The sequence below is a fragment of the Callospermophilus lateralis genome, chromosome 18 (assembly GCF_048772815.1).
Source record: "Callospermophilus lateralis isolate mCalLat2 chromosome 18, mCalLat2.hap1, whole genome shotgun sequence".
NCBI classification, from domain to species: Eukaryota; Metazoa; Chordata; class Mammalia; order Rodentia; family Sciuridae; genus Callospermophilus; species Callospermophilus lateralis.
In genome coordinates, this window is record NC_135322.1 from 18,082,575 (window position 1) to 18,097,123 (window position 14,549).

Consider the following 14,549-nt stretch of genomic DNA (forward strand, 5'->3'; position numbering starts at 1 on the left):
CCTTCAAAATAGGGGCTTTTGGGGAACATTCAAGATCCAAAGTATAGCAAATAGTAAGGAAGACGGATGTTCAAATCTAGCCTATGTTCCCTAAAAGGGATAACTTTGGGGAACTTGTTAGAACCAGTTGAGTCTCAGGTCACTATTAACATGGAGATGATTATGGAATTTGCCTTATAGTCTGTGGAAAGATTACTAAAAGAAGAAAAAACACACCACTCAACTTACATGTGCCAAGTACTGCAGTGTTTACTTGATGAATATTTTCTAATTCTTATACCACCATTTCAATGCAGAAATCAGGAAAAATGTGACCTCCCCAAAATTATATAATTGGCAAATGTCAGAATCAATAGGCTGAATTCAAACACAGGTCCAGAACTTGGAATATTTAATTTCTTAATTAAATTTATTAATTTAATTTATAAATGCTGCCCCCAAAACCTCCAACACACACCCATAAGGTTCAGTTGCTGCTATTAACAAACACTGTATTATTATTGAATTTTCCCCTATACATTTAATGCCAGAACACTTATGTTCTGCACCTCTTAGGCCTCATGACCTTGTCATTGTTTTCTTTCATCAGTGACTTCTCTACATAGCCTTTTTACCCCAGTTGCAACCTGTTTAAAGACAGTATCTGACTCCCCCTGGAAGTCCAACATAGAGCGAGGCTCCCAGAAAGTAATGTGTATATGCCTTGATTTCTTTTCTAAATATTTACTAATGACTGATCAAGAGGTTGTAATCATGCCAGACTAGCCCAAGCCTAATAACATGACTGACTTACCAGGCATCAGTGTGCAGTGACATGGCTGTAACCTTCATTCAGGAAGAGAGCAATTGCAGGCAGCCCAGGTGATCCTGTACTGGGATGATGCTGAAGATTTGCAGGCTTCAGCCCTCACAAGGTAAAGCTTTTCCTCTTCTCCCTGCAGTGACCTAAAACTTCTTTATTCTTCTCCTTATCCAAATCTGTAGGGTTTGGAAGTGTTCCCACATCCTACTGCATACTTGTTTCACCTTCTGCCTGGTCTCTTTGTGTCCTTGGATTATTTGGGGCAAGAAACATGTTTCCCTTCAAAATGGTTCAGACACCAAAGGAGATATTAGAAGGAAATGAAGATGTTTTATAAGGCCTCTCCCCACAAAAAGTGTAACAGTCAGTAGAAGAGTGAAAAGTGATTAGGAAAACACACTAGATGTGACATTTGAGACTAGAATGACAAAGCAGCCATGAAAAAATGATTAAATCAATAGCTAATATTTACTGTTTTTGAGGTGCCACTGTTGTGTTTTATACCAAGTAACTTATTTAATCTTCATAATAACTCAGTGAGATAGGTCTTATTATCATTTTACAGATGGAAAAACTAAGGCAGGACACACTGGAATAATTTGTCCAAGGTCACACAAAGCCAGTAAACATGCAACCTGGCTCAAATCCACATAGCAGGCTCCAGAGTTTGTGCTCCTCACACACAACACACAAAGCTTTTAGCTCTTGAAAGGTATGGTCTTATTTGTCTAGCCCACAGCAGATGTTCAAGAAATGGTTAACAGACCTGAGGAAACAATATTATTCTGTCAATTAAGGCATATTATTAAGATCTTAGCCCAATTTTTTACCATAAGGTAACATCATTTCATTGCTTTTCTAAAACCTTGTCTTTATTTTAAAATTTGGTTTCTTATCCCCTAGTTTTGAGCCATTGTAAAGGCACTTTAACTCAAGAATTGTTAAATAATGAGTTCACACTGATACTTACATGATTCCTCTCATAACAAAATGTCAAAGTGGTATAAACTATGATAGTGGGAGCTGGGGCTGTAGCTCAGTGGTAAAGCATTTGCCTCGCATGTGTGAGACACTGGGTTCAATCATCAGCACCACATAAAAATTAATTAATTTATTTAATTAAAGTTAAAAAAATGGTAATGAAAGGGAGTAAAATCTAGTGATTAAATGACCATAGAACTACTTCATTTTTGCAGTACCAGTTGCTTGGGAGGGCATGGGAAAGAAAATGAAACATAGCTACTGCCATTAATAAATAAATATATACACACACACCATGCCATGCTTCCTTAATTATAACTCTCTTAAAGAGCCTTCAGCATTCCATAGCATTTCAAAATAAATCTTGTCACTAAAAATAAATCAAAGATACATCCCGATGAATATTAAAAACTTACCACCCCACGATGGCTTAGTGGTAGAGCACTTGCCATGGTATGCATGAAGGTTTGGGTTTGATCCCCACAACAAAGAAAAAAAAAATCACTATCCCATTCACAGCCCACCATCTCTACTGAGCATGGGGCATTGCTATTGAACTATGTTCCCTGTTTTGGCTTTCATTTAAAGTTACACAGCTATTAGAGAGCATCTTGCCTAAAATCAGAAACCCTGTCATTCATTCCATGATATTTTATATCAATAAAATATTCATTATTAAGACAACATTTTATTTGTAACTCCAAAATGCCATAAAGAACACAATATGAAACATAAGCTATTGCTTGCAGGTGACCATACACTCCTAATCACATTAATCTGTGCTATCTTTCTAATCACAAAATAGGAAGCCACAGGGTCACCAAGACTATCCCATTTCTTACCAAGAACTTAGAATATGTGAAGCCATCCTCCTCACATACTATAATTAAGTGAGGAGGAAATATAATTATGTGAGGAGGAAACTCTAAGTATTTTAAGAAAACATAATGCAGGAAGTTAAAGCTTTCAAAATTGGCAGGCTGGCAAAAGTAATGACTACTACTTCTGAACTACTGATTTCAAGGTAAAAACCCATAACTTGACCAAGGGATGGAAAAATGACTCTGCTGTTACCAATGCTGCAGGCAGCAGTACTTCAAAGCTACAAAACTTGAAATTAGACACTGGAACAGAGTCCAGCTGTACAACGTAAGAGAGAATTTGCTTGCCTACTTTACCTAGAATTCCACAGCACACAACATCTACAGGACACATGGTTACAAAATCAGGATTTAGATTAAAAGGTCACCACAGCAAAGCACACTCTAATCTCTCGTAATAGATTGCTTCTTAATTGTTGTCACAGCATTTGGGAGTTACTTCAAATTTGCTATTATTCTCTTTTGACAGCTCCAATCCCTGAGAAAAGGATAAATGTATTAATTGTTACAGTGGTTATCAAAAGGTGCTTCCTGGCAGGCAGCATTAGTGTCACCTGACAACTTGTGAAAAATGCCAATTCTTCACCTTAAACTAACTGATACAGAAATTCTGGAGGTGGAGCTTGGCAATCAGTGTTTGAACAAGCTCTCCTGGTGATTCTGACATACCACTAAAGTTCACTAAAATTCCTGACCCATGGCCCTGTAATATATGAGTAATGCTCAACAAATTATCTTGAAATATGTGAATTAAATAAGGCCCATAAGAAGCGAACTACAAATTTTCTTCACCAAAATAATATTCTTTGCACACAGACCAGGCTGTTTCTCCTTAGGTTTACCTGTTTCCTGTTAAAGTATGACTAAAATTACTTTAAGAAGTAACAACAACAAAAATTCTGCAAGAAATAGAGCCACAGTGAAATTTCCTTATGTATACAATTGTTTTATTAGAGACCCCATTCTTCTTTTGCAGCTTTGATTTTTCAACATTATTACATTTATTGGATCCACTGGATGACTAAGTATCTTCACATACCCATTAGCTAAAACTAATTTCCATGTAGGTCTCAAATTGCAAGTTACTGCTATGAGATGCATATTTATTTATAATATGCTTGTCTGCTCTTCTGTAAAACTGTTTACAAATAGTATTATTGCAAAGAAAGATATATACATAATTCCTACATCTTTCAAGTTGTTCTACGATTCATGTCTTGATGTCTAGCAAACTAACCCTTAGCAAATACTACCTTTTTTACATCAGATTTCTCTCCAATGTGAATTCTTTGATGTAAGATGAGGGATACACTGAATGAAGGACTGCCCACAATTTCTGAATTTTCTATATTCCTATAGCTTTTCCCCCATATGAGTTTGTAAGAGATTCATACTACCTAATCTTTCCTAAATCTGCTATGTCTATAGTTTTTTTTTTCTTGTCTATATTTACTTATGTCAACTAAGGGATTAATACTCACAAAGGCCTTCCCACATTTGTTATCCTCTTATGGTTTTCTATAGCTTGAACTCTGATAGACAATAAAGGTTTCATCATAAACACTAAAGGTCTTCCCATAAACACTACACTTGTAAGACTGTTCTCAAAAATTTTGATATTGAATTAGGATTTGTGGCTAAAATTTATTATGAAAAATGATGCTTCATATAGTTTCTCTCTTGTATGATTTCTCATATGCATACTGATTTATACGATCTAAAGACCTTTCCATATTTACTGCATTACTGGGTTTTTGTCCATTATGTGTTCTCTGATGGGCAGTAAGATTTGAACCTTTACTAAAAGCTTTTCCACATTCATCACATTTATATGGCTTTTCTCCAGTATGAATTCTCTGATGTACAGTAAGGTTTGAACTACAGCTGAAGGTCTTCCCGCATTTAATACACTCATAAGGTCTTTCTCCAGTGTGAATCCTGTGATGCTGAAGCAGGGATGACCTGTGACTGAAGGCTTTCCCACATATACTGCATTCATAAGGTTTCAATCTAATGTGATTTCTCAAATGCATATTCAGTGATTCAGGCTGGCTGAAAGATTTCCTACATTTCTGACATTCAAAGGGTTTTTCTTCAGAATGAATACTCTGATGTTGAATAAGAAATGAGAGGCTACTAAAGACTTTCAGACATTTGTTACATTCATATTGTTTCTGGATAGTGTGAATTCTTTGATGTCGAGTAAGGTGTGAGCTACAGCAAAAAGCTTTCCCACATCCACTACATTCATAAGGTTTCTCTCCAGTATGTATTTTCTGATGGTGGATAAGAGATGACCTATGAATGAAGGCCTTCCCACATATTTGGCACTCATAAAGTTTTTCTTGAGTATGAATCCTCAGATGTTCAATGAGATGTGAAACACGACTAAAAGACTTTCCACAGTTCGTACATTCATATGGTTTCTCTCCAGTGTGAGTGCTTTGATGATTAGTAAGAGAAGAGACATGACTAAAGGCCTTTCCACATTCAGGACATTTGTAAGGCTTCTCTCCACTATGGCTTATTTGATGTCGAGTAAGGGATGAGCCATGGCTAAAAGTCTTCCCACACTCATGACAATGATAAGGTTTCTCTCCTGTATGAATTCTCCAATGGCGATTAAGGATTGATTGTTTACCAAAGGCTTTCCCACATTCACTACATGTATAGATCTTCTCTCTATTAAAAGTCTGATGAAGGGTAAGAGATTTGCTTTTGCTAACAGTTGCCACACTTTCATTAGAACTCAAAACTTTCTTTCTGCCACTGATTTTCTCATTTTTTATAACTGATCTTATTGGTAAACTCTTCTTTAACATATCATATTTATGCGATGTCCCTTCAGCAGAAATTCTCTGTGGTTCAGAAAGAGTAGGCTTTACATGGAAGATGCTTCTAAATGACGTACTGTATTTGTCAACACTTTCCCCAGAGGGGCTCTCACTAAAGGTGAGGGTCATTGGTCTGCAATGTTCTACCTGATGTCCATCCTTCCCCTCCAACTTCCCTTTATATTTTCCATTCTTGTTAAAATCTGAAAATTCACAATGCTGCCCTATGTTTTTTTCTATTTTTTCTGTTTGGGGTGAATCTTCATCATAAATATCCTTTGTTGATAATTCCTTGTTTTCCCATCTTGATTCCCAATCTGAAATACATCAAGAAAGCAAAGCAATGCTTTTTCTATACTTTTGAGAGGAAACTTCTCGGATGGAAATAGGAGAATTAGATAAGAAACAAAGCCTCTAGAAAACACATGGCTCTAACAATTCATGTATTTCAAAGATTCTGAACAATGCTGAAGTGAGGCACAGAAAATACAGAGAGCTCACAGAAGCAGGAACAAGCGAAAGGAGGAAAATGTAGACAACCACTATTTGAAAAAAATGAAGCTATTCTAGGAAGAAAATGTAGAAGGCATTCTGTATTCAGCCATCATTTTGTGACTATACTCATATGAAAGATCACAATCTACTTTACATTTTTCTTGTGCAACTTTCAGTTAATCTCAACTAGCTGCCAGATTAATATGCATGAAATACAGAATTTATACTACTACATTAAACAGTTACAAAGACAACAAAATATATCTATGCGCTCCTTTTTGGTAATAAAGTTTTAGACTTTCTGAGTTTATATAATATCTGTGTGAAATCGTATGAGAACTTACTGGACATTAGAAAATATTATTCTTAGAAATATATTCTAATACATTTCTTATTTCCACTAACATTTATGTTCACGTATATCCCAAGAAACTCAGCTTTAAAGACAAAGTGATTTTTCATCTAATTGACAACTTTTCTTAACTTAAAACAATCAGTAAGTCCATTTCCTTAAATGGGATTAAAAAATAATTTGTCTTACTGTGTTATGAATGAAAGAGGAATTTAAATTATTGTAAGGGCAAAATCCTTCACTTCTGATTAGATGATATGAGTAACAGAGACAGAATAATCTGGGAGTGGGGTGACTGTTTTGAATCTAAGCTGAGGGTACCTCAATTTTGTTTACCTCTGAGATCTCATTTTAGTGTCCCTAAAATGCCTCCACACTCACACTCACAATAAGCATCTTTAACAAAGACCTCCTTTGCTTGATTCACTAGACTCACCCAGAAGCATACCTTTTGACAGTGTTTTCTCCACCATCCAGGGTTCTTTTCCATCCTCCAATAAAGTGATCACATATGGCTTAGTTATGGAAAGACCTGCTTACAGAAAGAATATAGAACTTTTTAAAGCTATGCTCCTCAAGGTTGAGAGACCATCACAAGAGCAACCAAAGGAAGGGTGGAAGGATGTCCACTGAAATGAGAAGATAAGCTTCAGGTAGGCACAAAGGAACTACACATTCCCTTCGGAACGTGGCACAGAAATTCAGCCATTTACGTAGGAGGAGCTTCAGCAATTGGTGTAGCAAAAGAAAGATCTCCCTCACTGCAGTGGAGGGGGAGATATCTTACCTAGAGAGACCAGATTTTCATAGTTCTGCACCATCACATCCTTGTATAAATCCTTCTGCGCAGAATCTAACCATGCCCACTCTTCATGAGAGAAGTCTATAGCCACATCACTAAATGTCACCTAAAACAGCAAGATATTTAGATTCAACCACAGCCCAGGCCTCTTCTAACACTGTACAAGGGGTAAAATTTCTTGGTTGTGGAAGAAAGCAAACAAGATTCAGGACTTGTGATAATGATCAGAAATCCAAACTCAGTTACACGATAACTGAATAATTATGTGCTCAGCATTGTCATATAGTATGAATGAGAGGCACATACAAGAACTTTGCTTCAGAAGAGTTAACTTCATCAAAGAGAATAAAAGTATACAAAATTTGAATAATCAGCATTCAACATTTGACAGTATACATTAAAGTACTTAGTTAAATCTTGTATAAAGTGTTATGTAAGTAATGAAAAATAAGGCCAAACCAATTTCTCTCACATGAGATACTCAAGATGATTCACTAAGGTTCAAGGGAAAAAAGAATGATCTAATGGATTCAGAAAAAAAGACATTTTTCTATTAAAGATTGATAAACATAAACTGCTATGGTTTGCACATGACCCTCAAAAGGCATGTGCTACACACTAAACTGCCATCATAATAATACTAAGAATTGGGACCTTGAAGAGGTAATTAGGTCACAAGGGCTCTGCCTTCATGAAAGGATAACTGATATGGTAGGAGGGAGTTCATTTTAAAAGGATGAGTTCTATATCCTGTTTCTGTGCCCTTCTGCCTTGGGATAATGCAGCAAGAAGGCTTACCAGATGTTAGTCCCTTAATCTTAGACTTCTTAGCTGCCAGAACTGTGGGAAATAAATATCTATTGTTTATAAATTACTTAGTCTGTGATATTCTGCATAGAAGCACAAATGGACTGACATATACATAAATAATTTATGAACAAAAAAGAAAGTATATTTATGGTGTATCCTTAAGCCTTGTATTGCCTGTCACCCAACAATTAAAATAATTTGACACCCATGGGTGAGAAGACTGACAGATGGCTTCATGCCAATAGATAGTACTTGAACAGGATCTCAAAGTAAGGGTAAAAAAATAAAAGAAAGGACACATATCAGAGACTATAATCTAAAGGAAAGCTCATAGATGTGTTTAGAAATTTCTTCTCAACAGAATTCATTCATAATGTTATTTAAAATGGCAAAACTTTAGAAAAAGTTTAAATGTTCAATAATATATTATTGGTTGGTCAAATTAAAATATATTCATTAAAAATGGCATTGTTACTATCTTTCATTTATGAAACAGACATGACTTGGCAGTGGTAAATTTTCATTACAAGAGAGGTTGATTCAATATTTTACTACTCTTGTACAGTGTTTTATATGTGCGTTCACCAGTAACACATCTTTAGTTTTAAAGGGGGGATTTACCCTTGACAAGTGCTGAGAAAATAATTAAAAATCGAATCTCCTACCAATGCAGAAGATCCTCTCCACAAATGTAGAAAAGAAAGAAAAGTTGCATTCTTGAATAAGCAATAAACCAAACAGATGCACTACACAGGAATCCCACTAAAGATTGCCAGGACAGAAAGAAATCTCACTCTTTTACAAAGCCAGGAAGATATAATCCATTATATACATGTTTTCAAATAAATGGTAACTGGCCTCAACTAAGAGGACTTAACAGAAAAACATGCCACCTTATAGTTCATCCTAAATTCACCTGTTAACTGGAGTGTCCATGGGTTAGTTAATTGTATTTATCCCAAAGAAAAATAAAATTTTTTTCTCGTATCTTAATGACAAGCAAGTCTTTACAACTTGGAGCCAGAACCTAGGCTAAATACTCACATACAGCAGAGATGGACACTAATTTCCATAATGTCTACATTTCAAAATGATGACTTCAATACTTTTAGGACTAGCAAAATGGGCAAGAGGCTGATTTAACTTTTTAAAAATTTTACACACGACTCAAAGGGATGGGGAATGGTTTTATAATTATAGATTTTTCACAAGAAAATACTCTAGAAAAGGATATGGAAGTCTCCTTCCTTTTTTATTTTTTATTATCATTTATTTAAACCTGTGTTTGCACTTAGCCAGGTACTACAGGGTTAAGTCATATATGAACTGAATGTTTTCTATCTTTTCCTATTTTCCAGTTTTTAAATTATTAGCTTTTACAAATTTAATCTGATAAGCCTAATAAAAAATTCAACACAAAATAGACACATAAAACATTACCTTTCATTCCACAAAGTCATTTCATGTTTTTTTCACATATATTAATAGTTTAAAGAAAAAAATCCACATAATCTCAACAACAGATATTCTCTCTTCTTTATTTAGTGCAGCATTGACACTATTGACATTTTGGGCTAGATAATTCTTTGTTGTGGGGAGCTTTCCTGTGCATTACAGAACATTTAACAGCATTCCTGGCCTCTACTTACTAGATGCCAGGAGCAATAACATCTCACCCCCATCCAGGCTGTGATAACTGGAAAAAAACAAAAATGTCTACACATCACCAAATATCTCCTATGGTACAGCCAGAGGGGATAAAATCACTGGTTTGAGAACCACTGCTTTAGAAAATGTGTGTAGCTCCTTGAAAGACCTGCTAAAGCCTCTCTATCTATACTCAGGGGTTTTCAATATAACTTCACTTCTATAGCTTCCTCCCTGTTGCTATGTCACCACAGCCAATGTACCCTTACTTCCCCAGGGGTGGTTCAACCCTTTCTTCCTCTTCAATTGCCTGGGTATCCTGGGTGTTCACTATTTTTGTCCCAGAAAGAATTCAGGAGATTTGTCCTAGCATTTGTCCCATAATATCTTTTGCTTTCTTATTTTTCTTCTAGTCCTGCAGTGCTCAATACAGTAGCCATTAACCAGTTTGGCTATATAAATTAAAAATTAGATTAAAATTATTCTGAGTAATCTTAGGAGGTTGGTGTCTGTTGTACTAGACAGCACACATATAGAACATTTCCACCAATGTAGAAAGTTTAGACAGTACTGTACCACATTAGGAAGTCCTATCAGTGTATACCCAAACTGATGTACAATTTTTCCTACCAAGTGCGTTATAACTGCTTAGAAGATAAATCAACAAATGATTTTGGTATTCCTTTCCTTGTTTTAAAAAAATAATAATAATAAGAGGGCTAGGGATGTAGCTCAAGTGGTAAAGTGCTTGCCTAACATGCATGAGGCCCTGGGTTTGATCCCCAGTACCTCAAAAAAAGTTTTTCTAATAGTCTAATTTTCTCAAAGCTTCACCTTCCACTCCATAATTCTGCCCATTTTTTTTTTTTTTGTCACTTATTTTATTCACTCAGAAAATATTTACTAAGCATCTGCTTGGTGCCAGGTACTACTCTGAATACACAAAAAAGAAAAACAGTATTCCTTCCAGTAAGAGGAGACAAACAATGAGCAGATCTCAACACTGAACACATGTAACACAAAGCAGTGATGAAGGCAGAAGTGACAGGTCAAGGAAGGTGGCTACAATTTTAAAAAATTATTCAGAGAAATTTTCCTGAGGAAGTAATCATTAAGCAAAGATACAAAGAAGGTCACTGCAAGCTTGTACATATCTGGTGAAAAAACATTCCAAGAAGATGATACAGCAACTTCTATGGCCTGGCAGCAATCACCTGCACTCACAGGGACAAGAAAGGCAGAAAATGAGGTGGGATCAGAGAGATAATATCCTAATTGTTCAAACTTCATACATCATTGCAAAACTAACTTCCATTTTGAGTTGGGGCCACTAAAAACTTTTAAGTCAAGGGATGACAGAATTTTAGAAAACAACAGAATCCACTGTGACAGCTCTGTTGAGAAAAGACTGAAGAGAGTAAAGGGCAGAAGGAAGGAATCTAGCTAGTAGCTACTACAATAATCCAGAGAGCTTGAATCAGAGGCGCAGTGGTAGAGGGAGTGGTGGGGTAACCAAGTCAGATTTTATATATATTGTTTATACTTTAGTTCCAACTAGAGCATTTGAATGTAATACATGAAAATAATCAAGGACAACTCCAGACATCTCTTCAATTGAGCAACCGGCAGGACCCATACACCATTCAGACCACATGACAACCATAAAGCAAACAACCTAAACTCCAAACTTGTGTTTTGAATTATAATTTTAAATTTTGGGGCAATGACTCCAAAGAGTCTTCTAGTATAAAACCATGGTTGAACTGAGAGAGAAGAGTACCTTGCAACTCTCCTGTGGGCTCTATCTTTTCCTATAACAGAAGGAACCATAAATCTAATCCCTAAATGTTCTGAAGTGGGAACTGGAAGCAGCCCCAAAGTGAAACTAGAAAATGCAAGTAAGAAAGCATTTCAGAAAGATTTGGGGACATGCAGACTTACCTGAGTCATTACAATTTCCAATAGTCCACACAGTTCCTTTTCCAGCCTCGTGGCTTATGGATGGGCAGTGTTCCTGAGAAGCAGAGCAAGGGGGTGGGGGGGAAGGTCAGGCATTTTTTGGAGCTCTGTGATTCACCATAATGGAAAAGCACACTGGTAATCATTCTCTTGGGCTCTCTTCTCAGACAGAAGTAAACCTTCACCAGGTGCCACCGGTGACGAAAATCAACTACTGTGTACTAAAGAGGCAGATGCATAAAGCAATAAAATAATGTGGAGCATCACCACGTTCTATCTTCCCTACTATGCATGACAGGCTTTCACGTTATTCTGGACTTACTTTTTAAACAATGACAACAGAAACCCAAGAGATACTTAAAACGTATGATCAGGATTACAAAACCAGCGGCATCAGGGTCCTGACTGAATAACATTCAAACTGTGGATGGCATCTGTCTTGAGCCCGTACTGCGGGCACTCGCGCGGTGCATTTCCCCGGCTCTCGGGAGGCCAGCGCCGTCCCTCCTCACTCCCTCTCTACAGAGCAGGACACGGAGGCCGGGTAACGCTAAGGCCGCACTCGAGGACCCGGCGCCGGGAGGACCTTGCAGTCGGCCAGTTCCGGGGATCGGGTGAGGCGCCGTGTTCGGCCGGCCGCCCTCCCACACCTGCCCGAGTCCTCAGCAGCCCCTCGCGGGCGCCAAGCCGCCAGACGTCGTAAGCGGGCATCTCTGCGTACCTGACGCTCCGGACGCCGGAGAGCCGGCAACGGCCGCCGCCTCCCGGGAAGAGTCCGCCCAGACTCCCAACCGATTCCAGAAGAGCGGAGCTAGGCCGGGCAGTGCCGCGGGACGAACCCAGAGCGGACGCCGCAGTCCAACGACCTGTCCGGACCCCTCCGCGTCCGGAACGGACGCTCCGGGCACGGGGAACGCGGACCTCCGGAAACCACACTTCCCGGGAGCCTCTGCGGCCGCGGCGCGCCGCGAGGAAAACGGCCTCGGCTTTCTAGGAAATGGTACCGCCCGGAGATGTCGCCCCAAAGCGGGCCAACGGGGACGTGCGCGCAGCGGGACGGGAGCACACAGCGTCTTCCGGCTCACTATCCTTCCTAGGACAAAGGCGACGCTCTCCTTGCGTGAACGTTCAGACCACGAAACTACACTTCCCAGAAAGCCACGCGGCAGCGATGACTGTCTTCCAGGTCATCTGTGAGCTCCAAAAGCGCTCTCCTCCTTGCTTGCGCCCTGGAACTGGCCTTTGCTTAGCCGACTTTTGCTGTCACGCTGTCCGCGTCGTGTGGGATACTTGGCTTCCGCTTGCTCTGAACTGTTATAGCTCCCACGATGCCCAGTGGCCGCACCGTCTCAACAGTCGTCGTCTAGCAACCCAAGACATTTCCGGAAGTTCATGAGGACAAGGCATCTCGATGGCACAAATGTCGGCCATTCATGTGTGCATTACAGGCTCACAAAAAACCTGGAAATAATGAACTGCAGCGAGCGGTTTGATGACAGTAACCCTGACCCTGGGAAGAATCGCTCCTCTCACAACTCTCAGCCTGACCCGCCTCTGTCCCCTGACGTGCTGCTTTGGCTTTGTCTGACTGTCCAGCCTGCCTAAAGGGATGGTGGACACCCTTTAGGAAATTAAAAAATTCCTTGGAAAGAGAATTTTGAATGGCTGATAGAGCAGAATAAATTACACAGATTGTAATTTATTCTCTATCTGCCATTCATAACACAAAATTATGAATTTTTTTCAGCTCTGTATAGGCCAGAACAATCTAGTATTGGTGTATATTTGGTTATTTGCTTTCTTTTTAAATTTTAAATTTTGACTTTTATAGTGTGGCTATGAATTTTCTTGTCCTTATGTGTCTGATGTTAATTAGATAACGTTTTATCGGTCTGTCTTGTGAATGTGGTATTTAATTACTGTAAGGGACGGAGTTTAAAAAAAAAACAAACACTGTGGCTTCAGCTGGCTTCCTCCCAAGGCTTAGAGTGTATAGTAAGGAATAACATTTGCCAGGGCAAAGTATGTTCCATTTATGACTTTATTATATAATGACAGATTGCTTTTCAAAGTAGTACGGATTGACCCTCCTACCAGAGTTCATATGTATTTCGGTTGCCAACCATTAGTGTCACTGCTCAATTTTGTGAAACTGAAAATTTAGCATTCTATTAGGTGTGAAATTGTAACTCATTGTTGTTTAAATTTGCATTTGTTTTAAGATTGAGAATCTTGTCATATGTTTATTGATCTAATGTGTATTTCTGAGAATTCCATGTTTTTTGGTCAATGTTCTTTTAAAATGATGACCTTTTTAAAATTAAAATGCAAGTTACATAGAAAAATTCAGGATTAAATATGAGTGCATCTATATCTGGGATCTCTATTCTGTTCCATTGACTTATCTATTCTTTCACCAATAGACACTGTCCTGAGAACTGTAAGTACTGATATTAGATAATGTCAGTTCTCTAACATCAAGCAAGAATGGTGTAGGCTGGTGACCTAAGCAAGGAAACATTTATTTTCTCTTCATTAACTGTAATGTTAGTTAAATGGTTTTTTATGTGGCTTGTATCAAGTTGAGGAGATTCTACTCTATTACTAGTATGCCAACAGATTTTATCATGAGTGTTAGATTTTGTCAATGTTTTCTGTATATATTGACCAAGTTCCAGTTTTGTCCAAATTGAAGAGTTTTTATGTAGCCAGCCAGCTGGCAACTGCTACCTGCAAGGCAGGCAAAAACAACATCTGGATTGATGTAGCTGCAAGCAAGCAGGTACAGAAGGTGAATTGGGCAGTCAGCAAGACAATGCAATGGGTACATTGGTATTTCTTGAGGACTTTCCAGGTTGGCATAGCAACAAGCAAGCAGAAGGGAAGTGGGTCAAAATGACCCTAGTTCAGTACAAGTTAAAGAATGGTTACTAAGGTGTAGACAGTCAACCTCTGACAAGGTCCATTGCCCAAGAAACATGGAAAC

General features: G+C 38.2%; 1 protein-coding gene across 2 annotated transcripts; it reads right to left on the bottom strand.

Annotated features, from left to right (window-relative positions):
* Positions 1-375: 375 nt before the first annotated feature.
* Positions 376-12,490, bottom strand: Znf181 (zinc finger protein 181). 2 transcript variants are annotated; one of them, XM_076838217.2, is made up of 5 exons: positions 12,285-12,490; positions 11,546-11,618; positions 7,133-7,253; positions 6,794-6,877; positions 376-5,815 (listed from the first exon to the last, which is right to left on the bottom strand). In XM_076838217.2, the coding sequence occupies exons 2-5, from the start codon at positions 11,552-11,554 to the stop codon at positions 4,329-4,331; spliced, it is 1,701 nt and encodes a 566-aa protein (XP_076694332.2). In that variant the 5' UTR covers positions 11,555-11,618; positions 12,285-12,490; the 3' UTR covers positions 376-4,328. The 2 variants fall into 2 exon arrangements, with proteins under 2 accessions (XP_076694332.2, XP_076694331.2); XM_076838216.2 differs by having other exon boundaries at positions 6,794-6,880.
* Between the last annotated feature and the right edge of the window lie 2,059 nt (positions 12,491-14,549).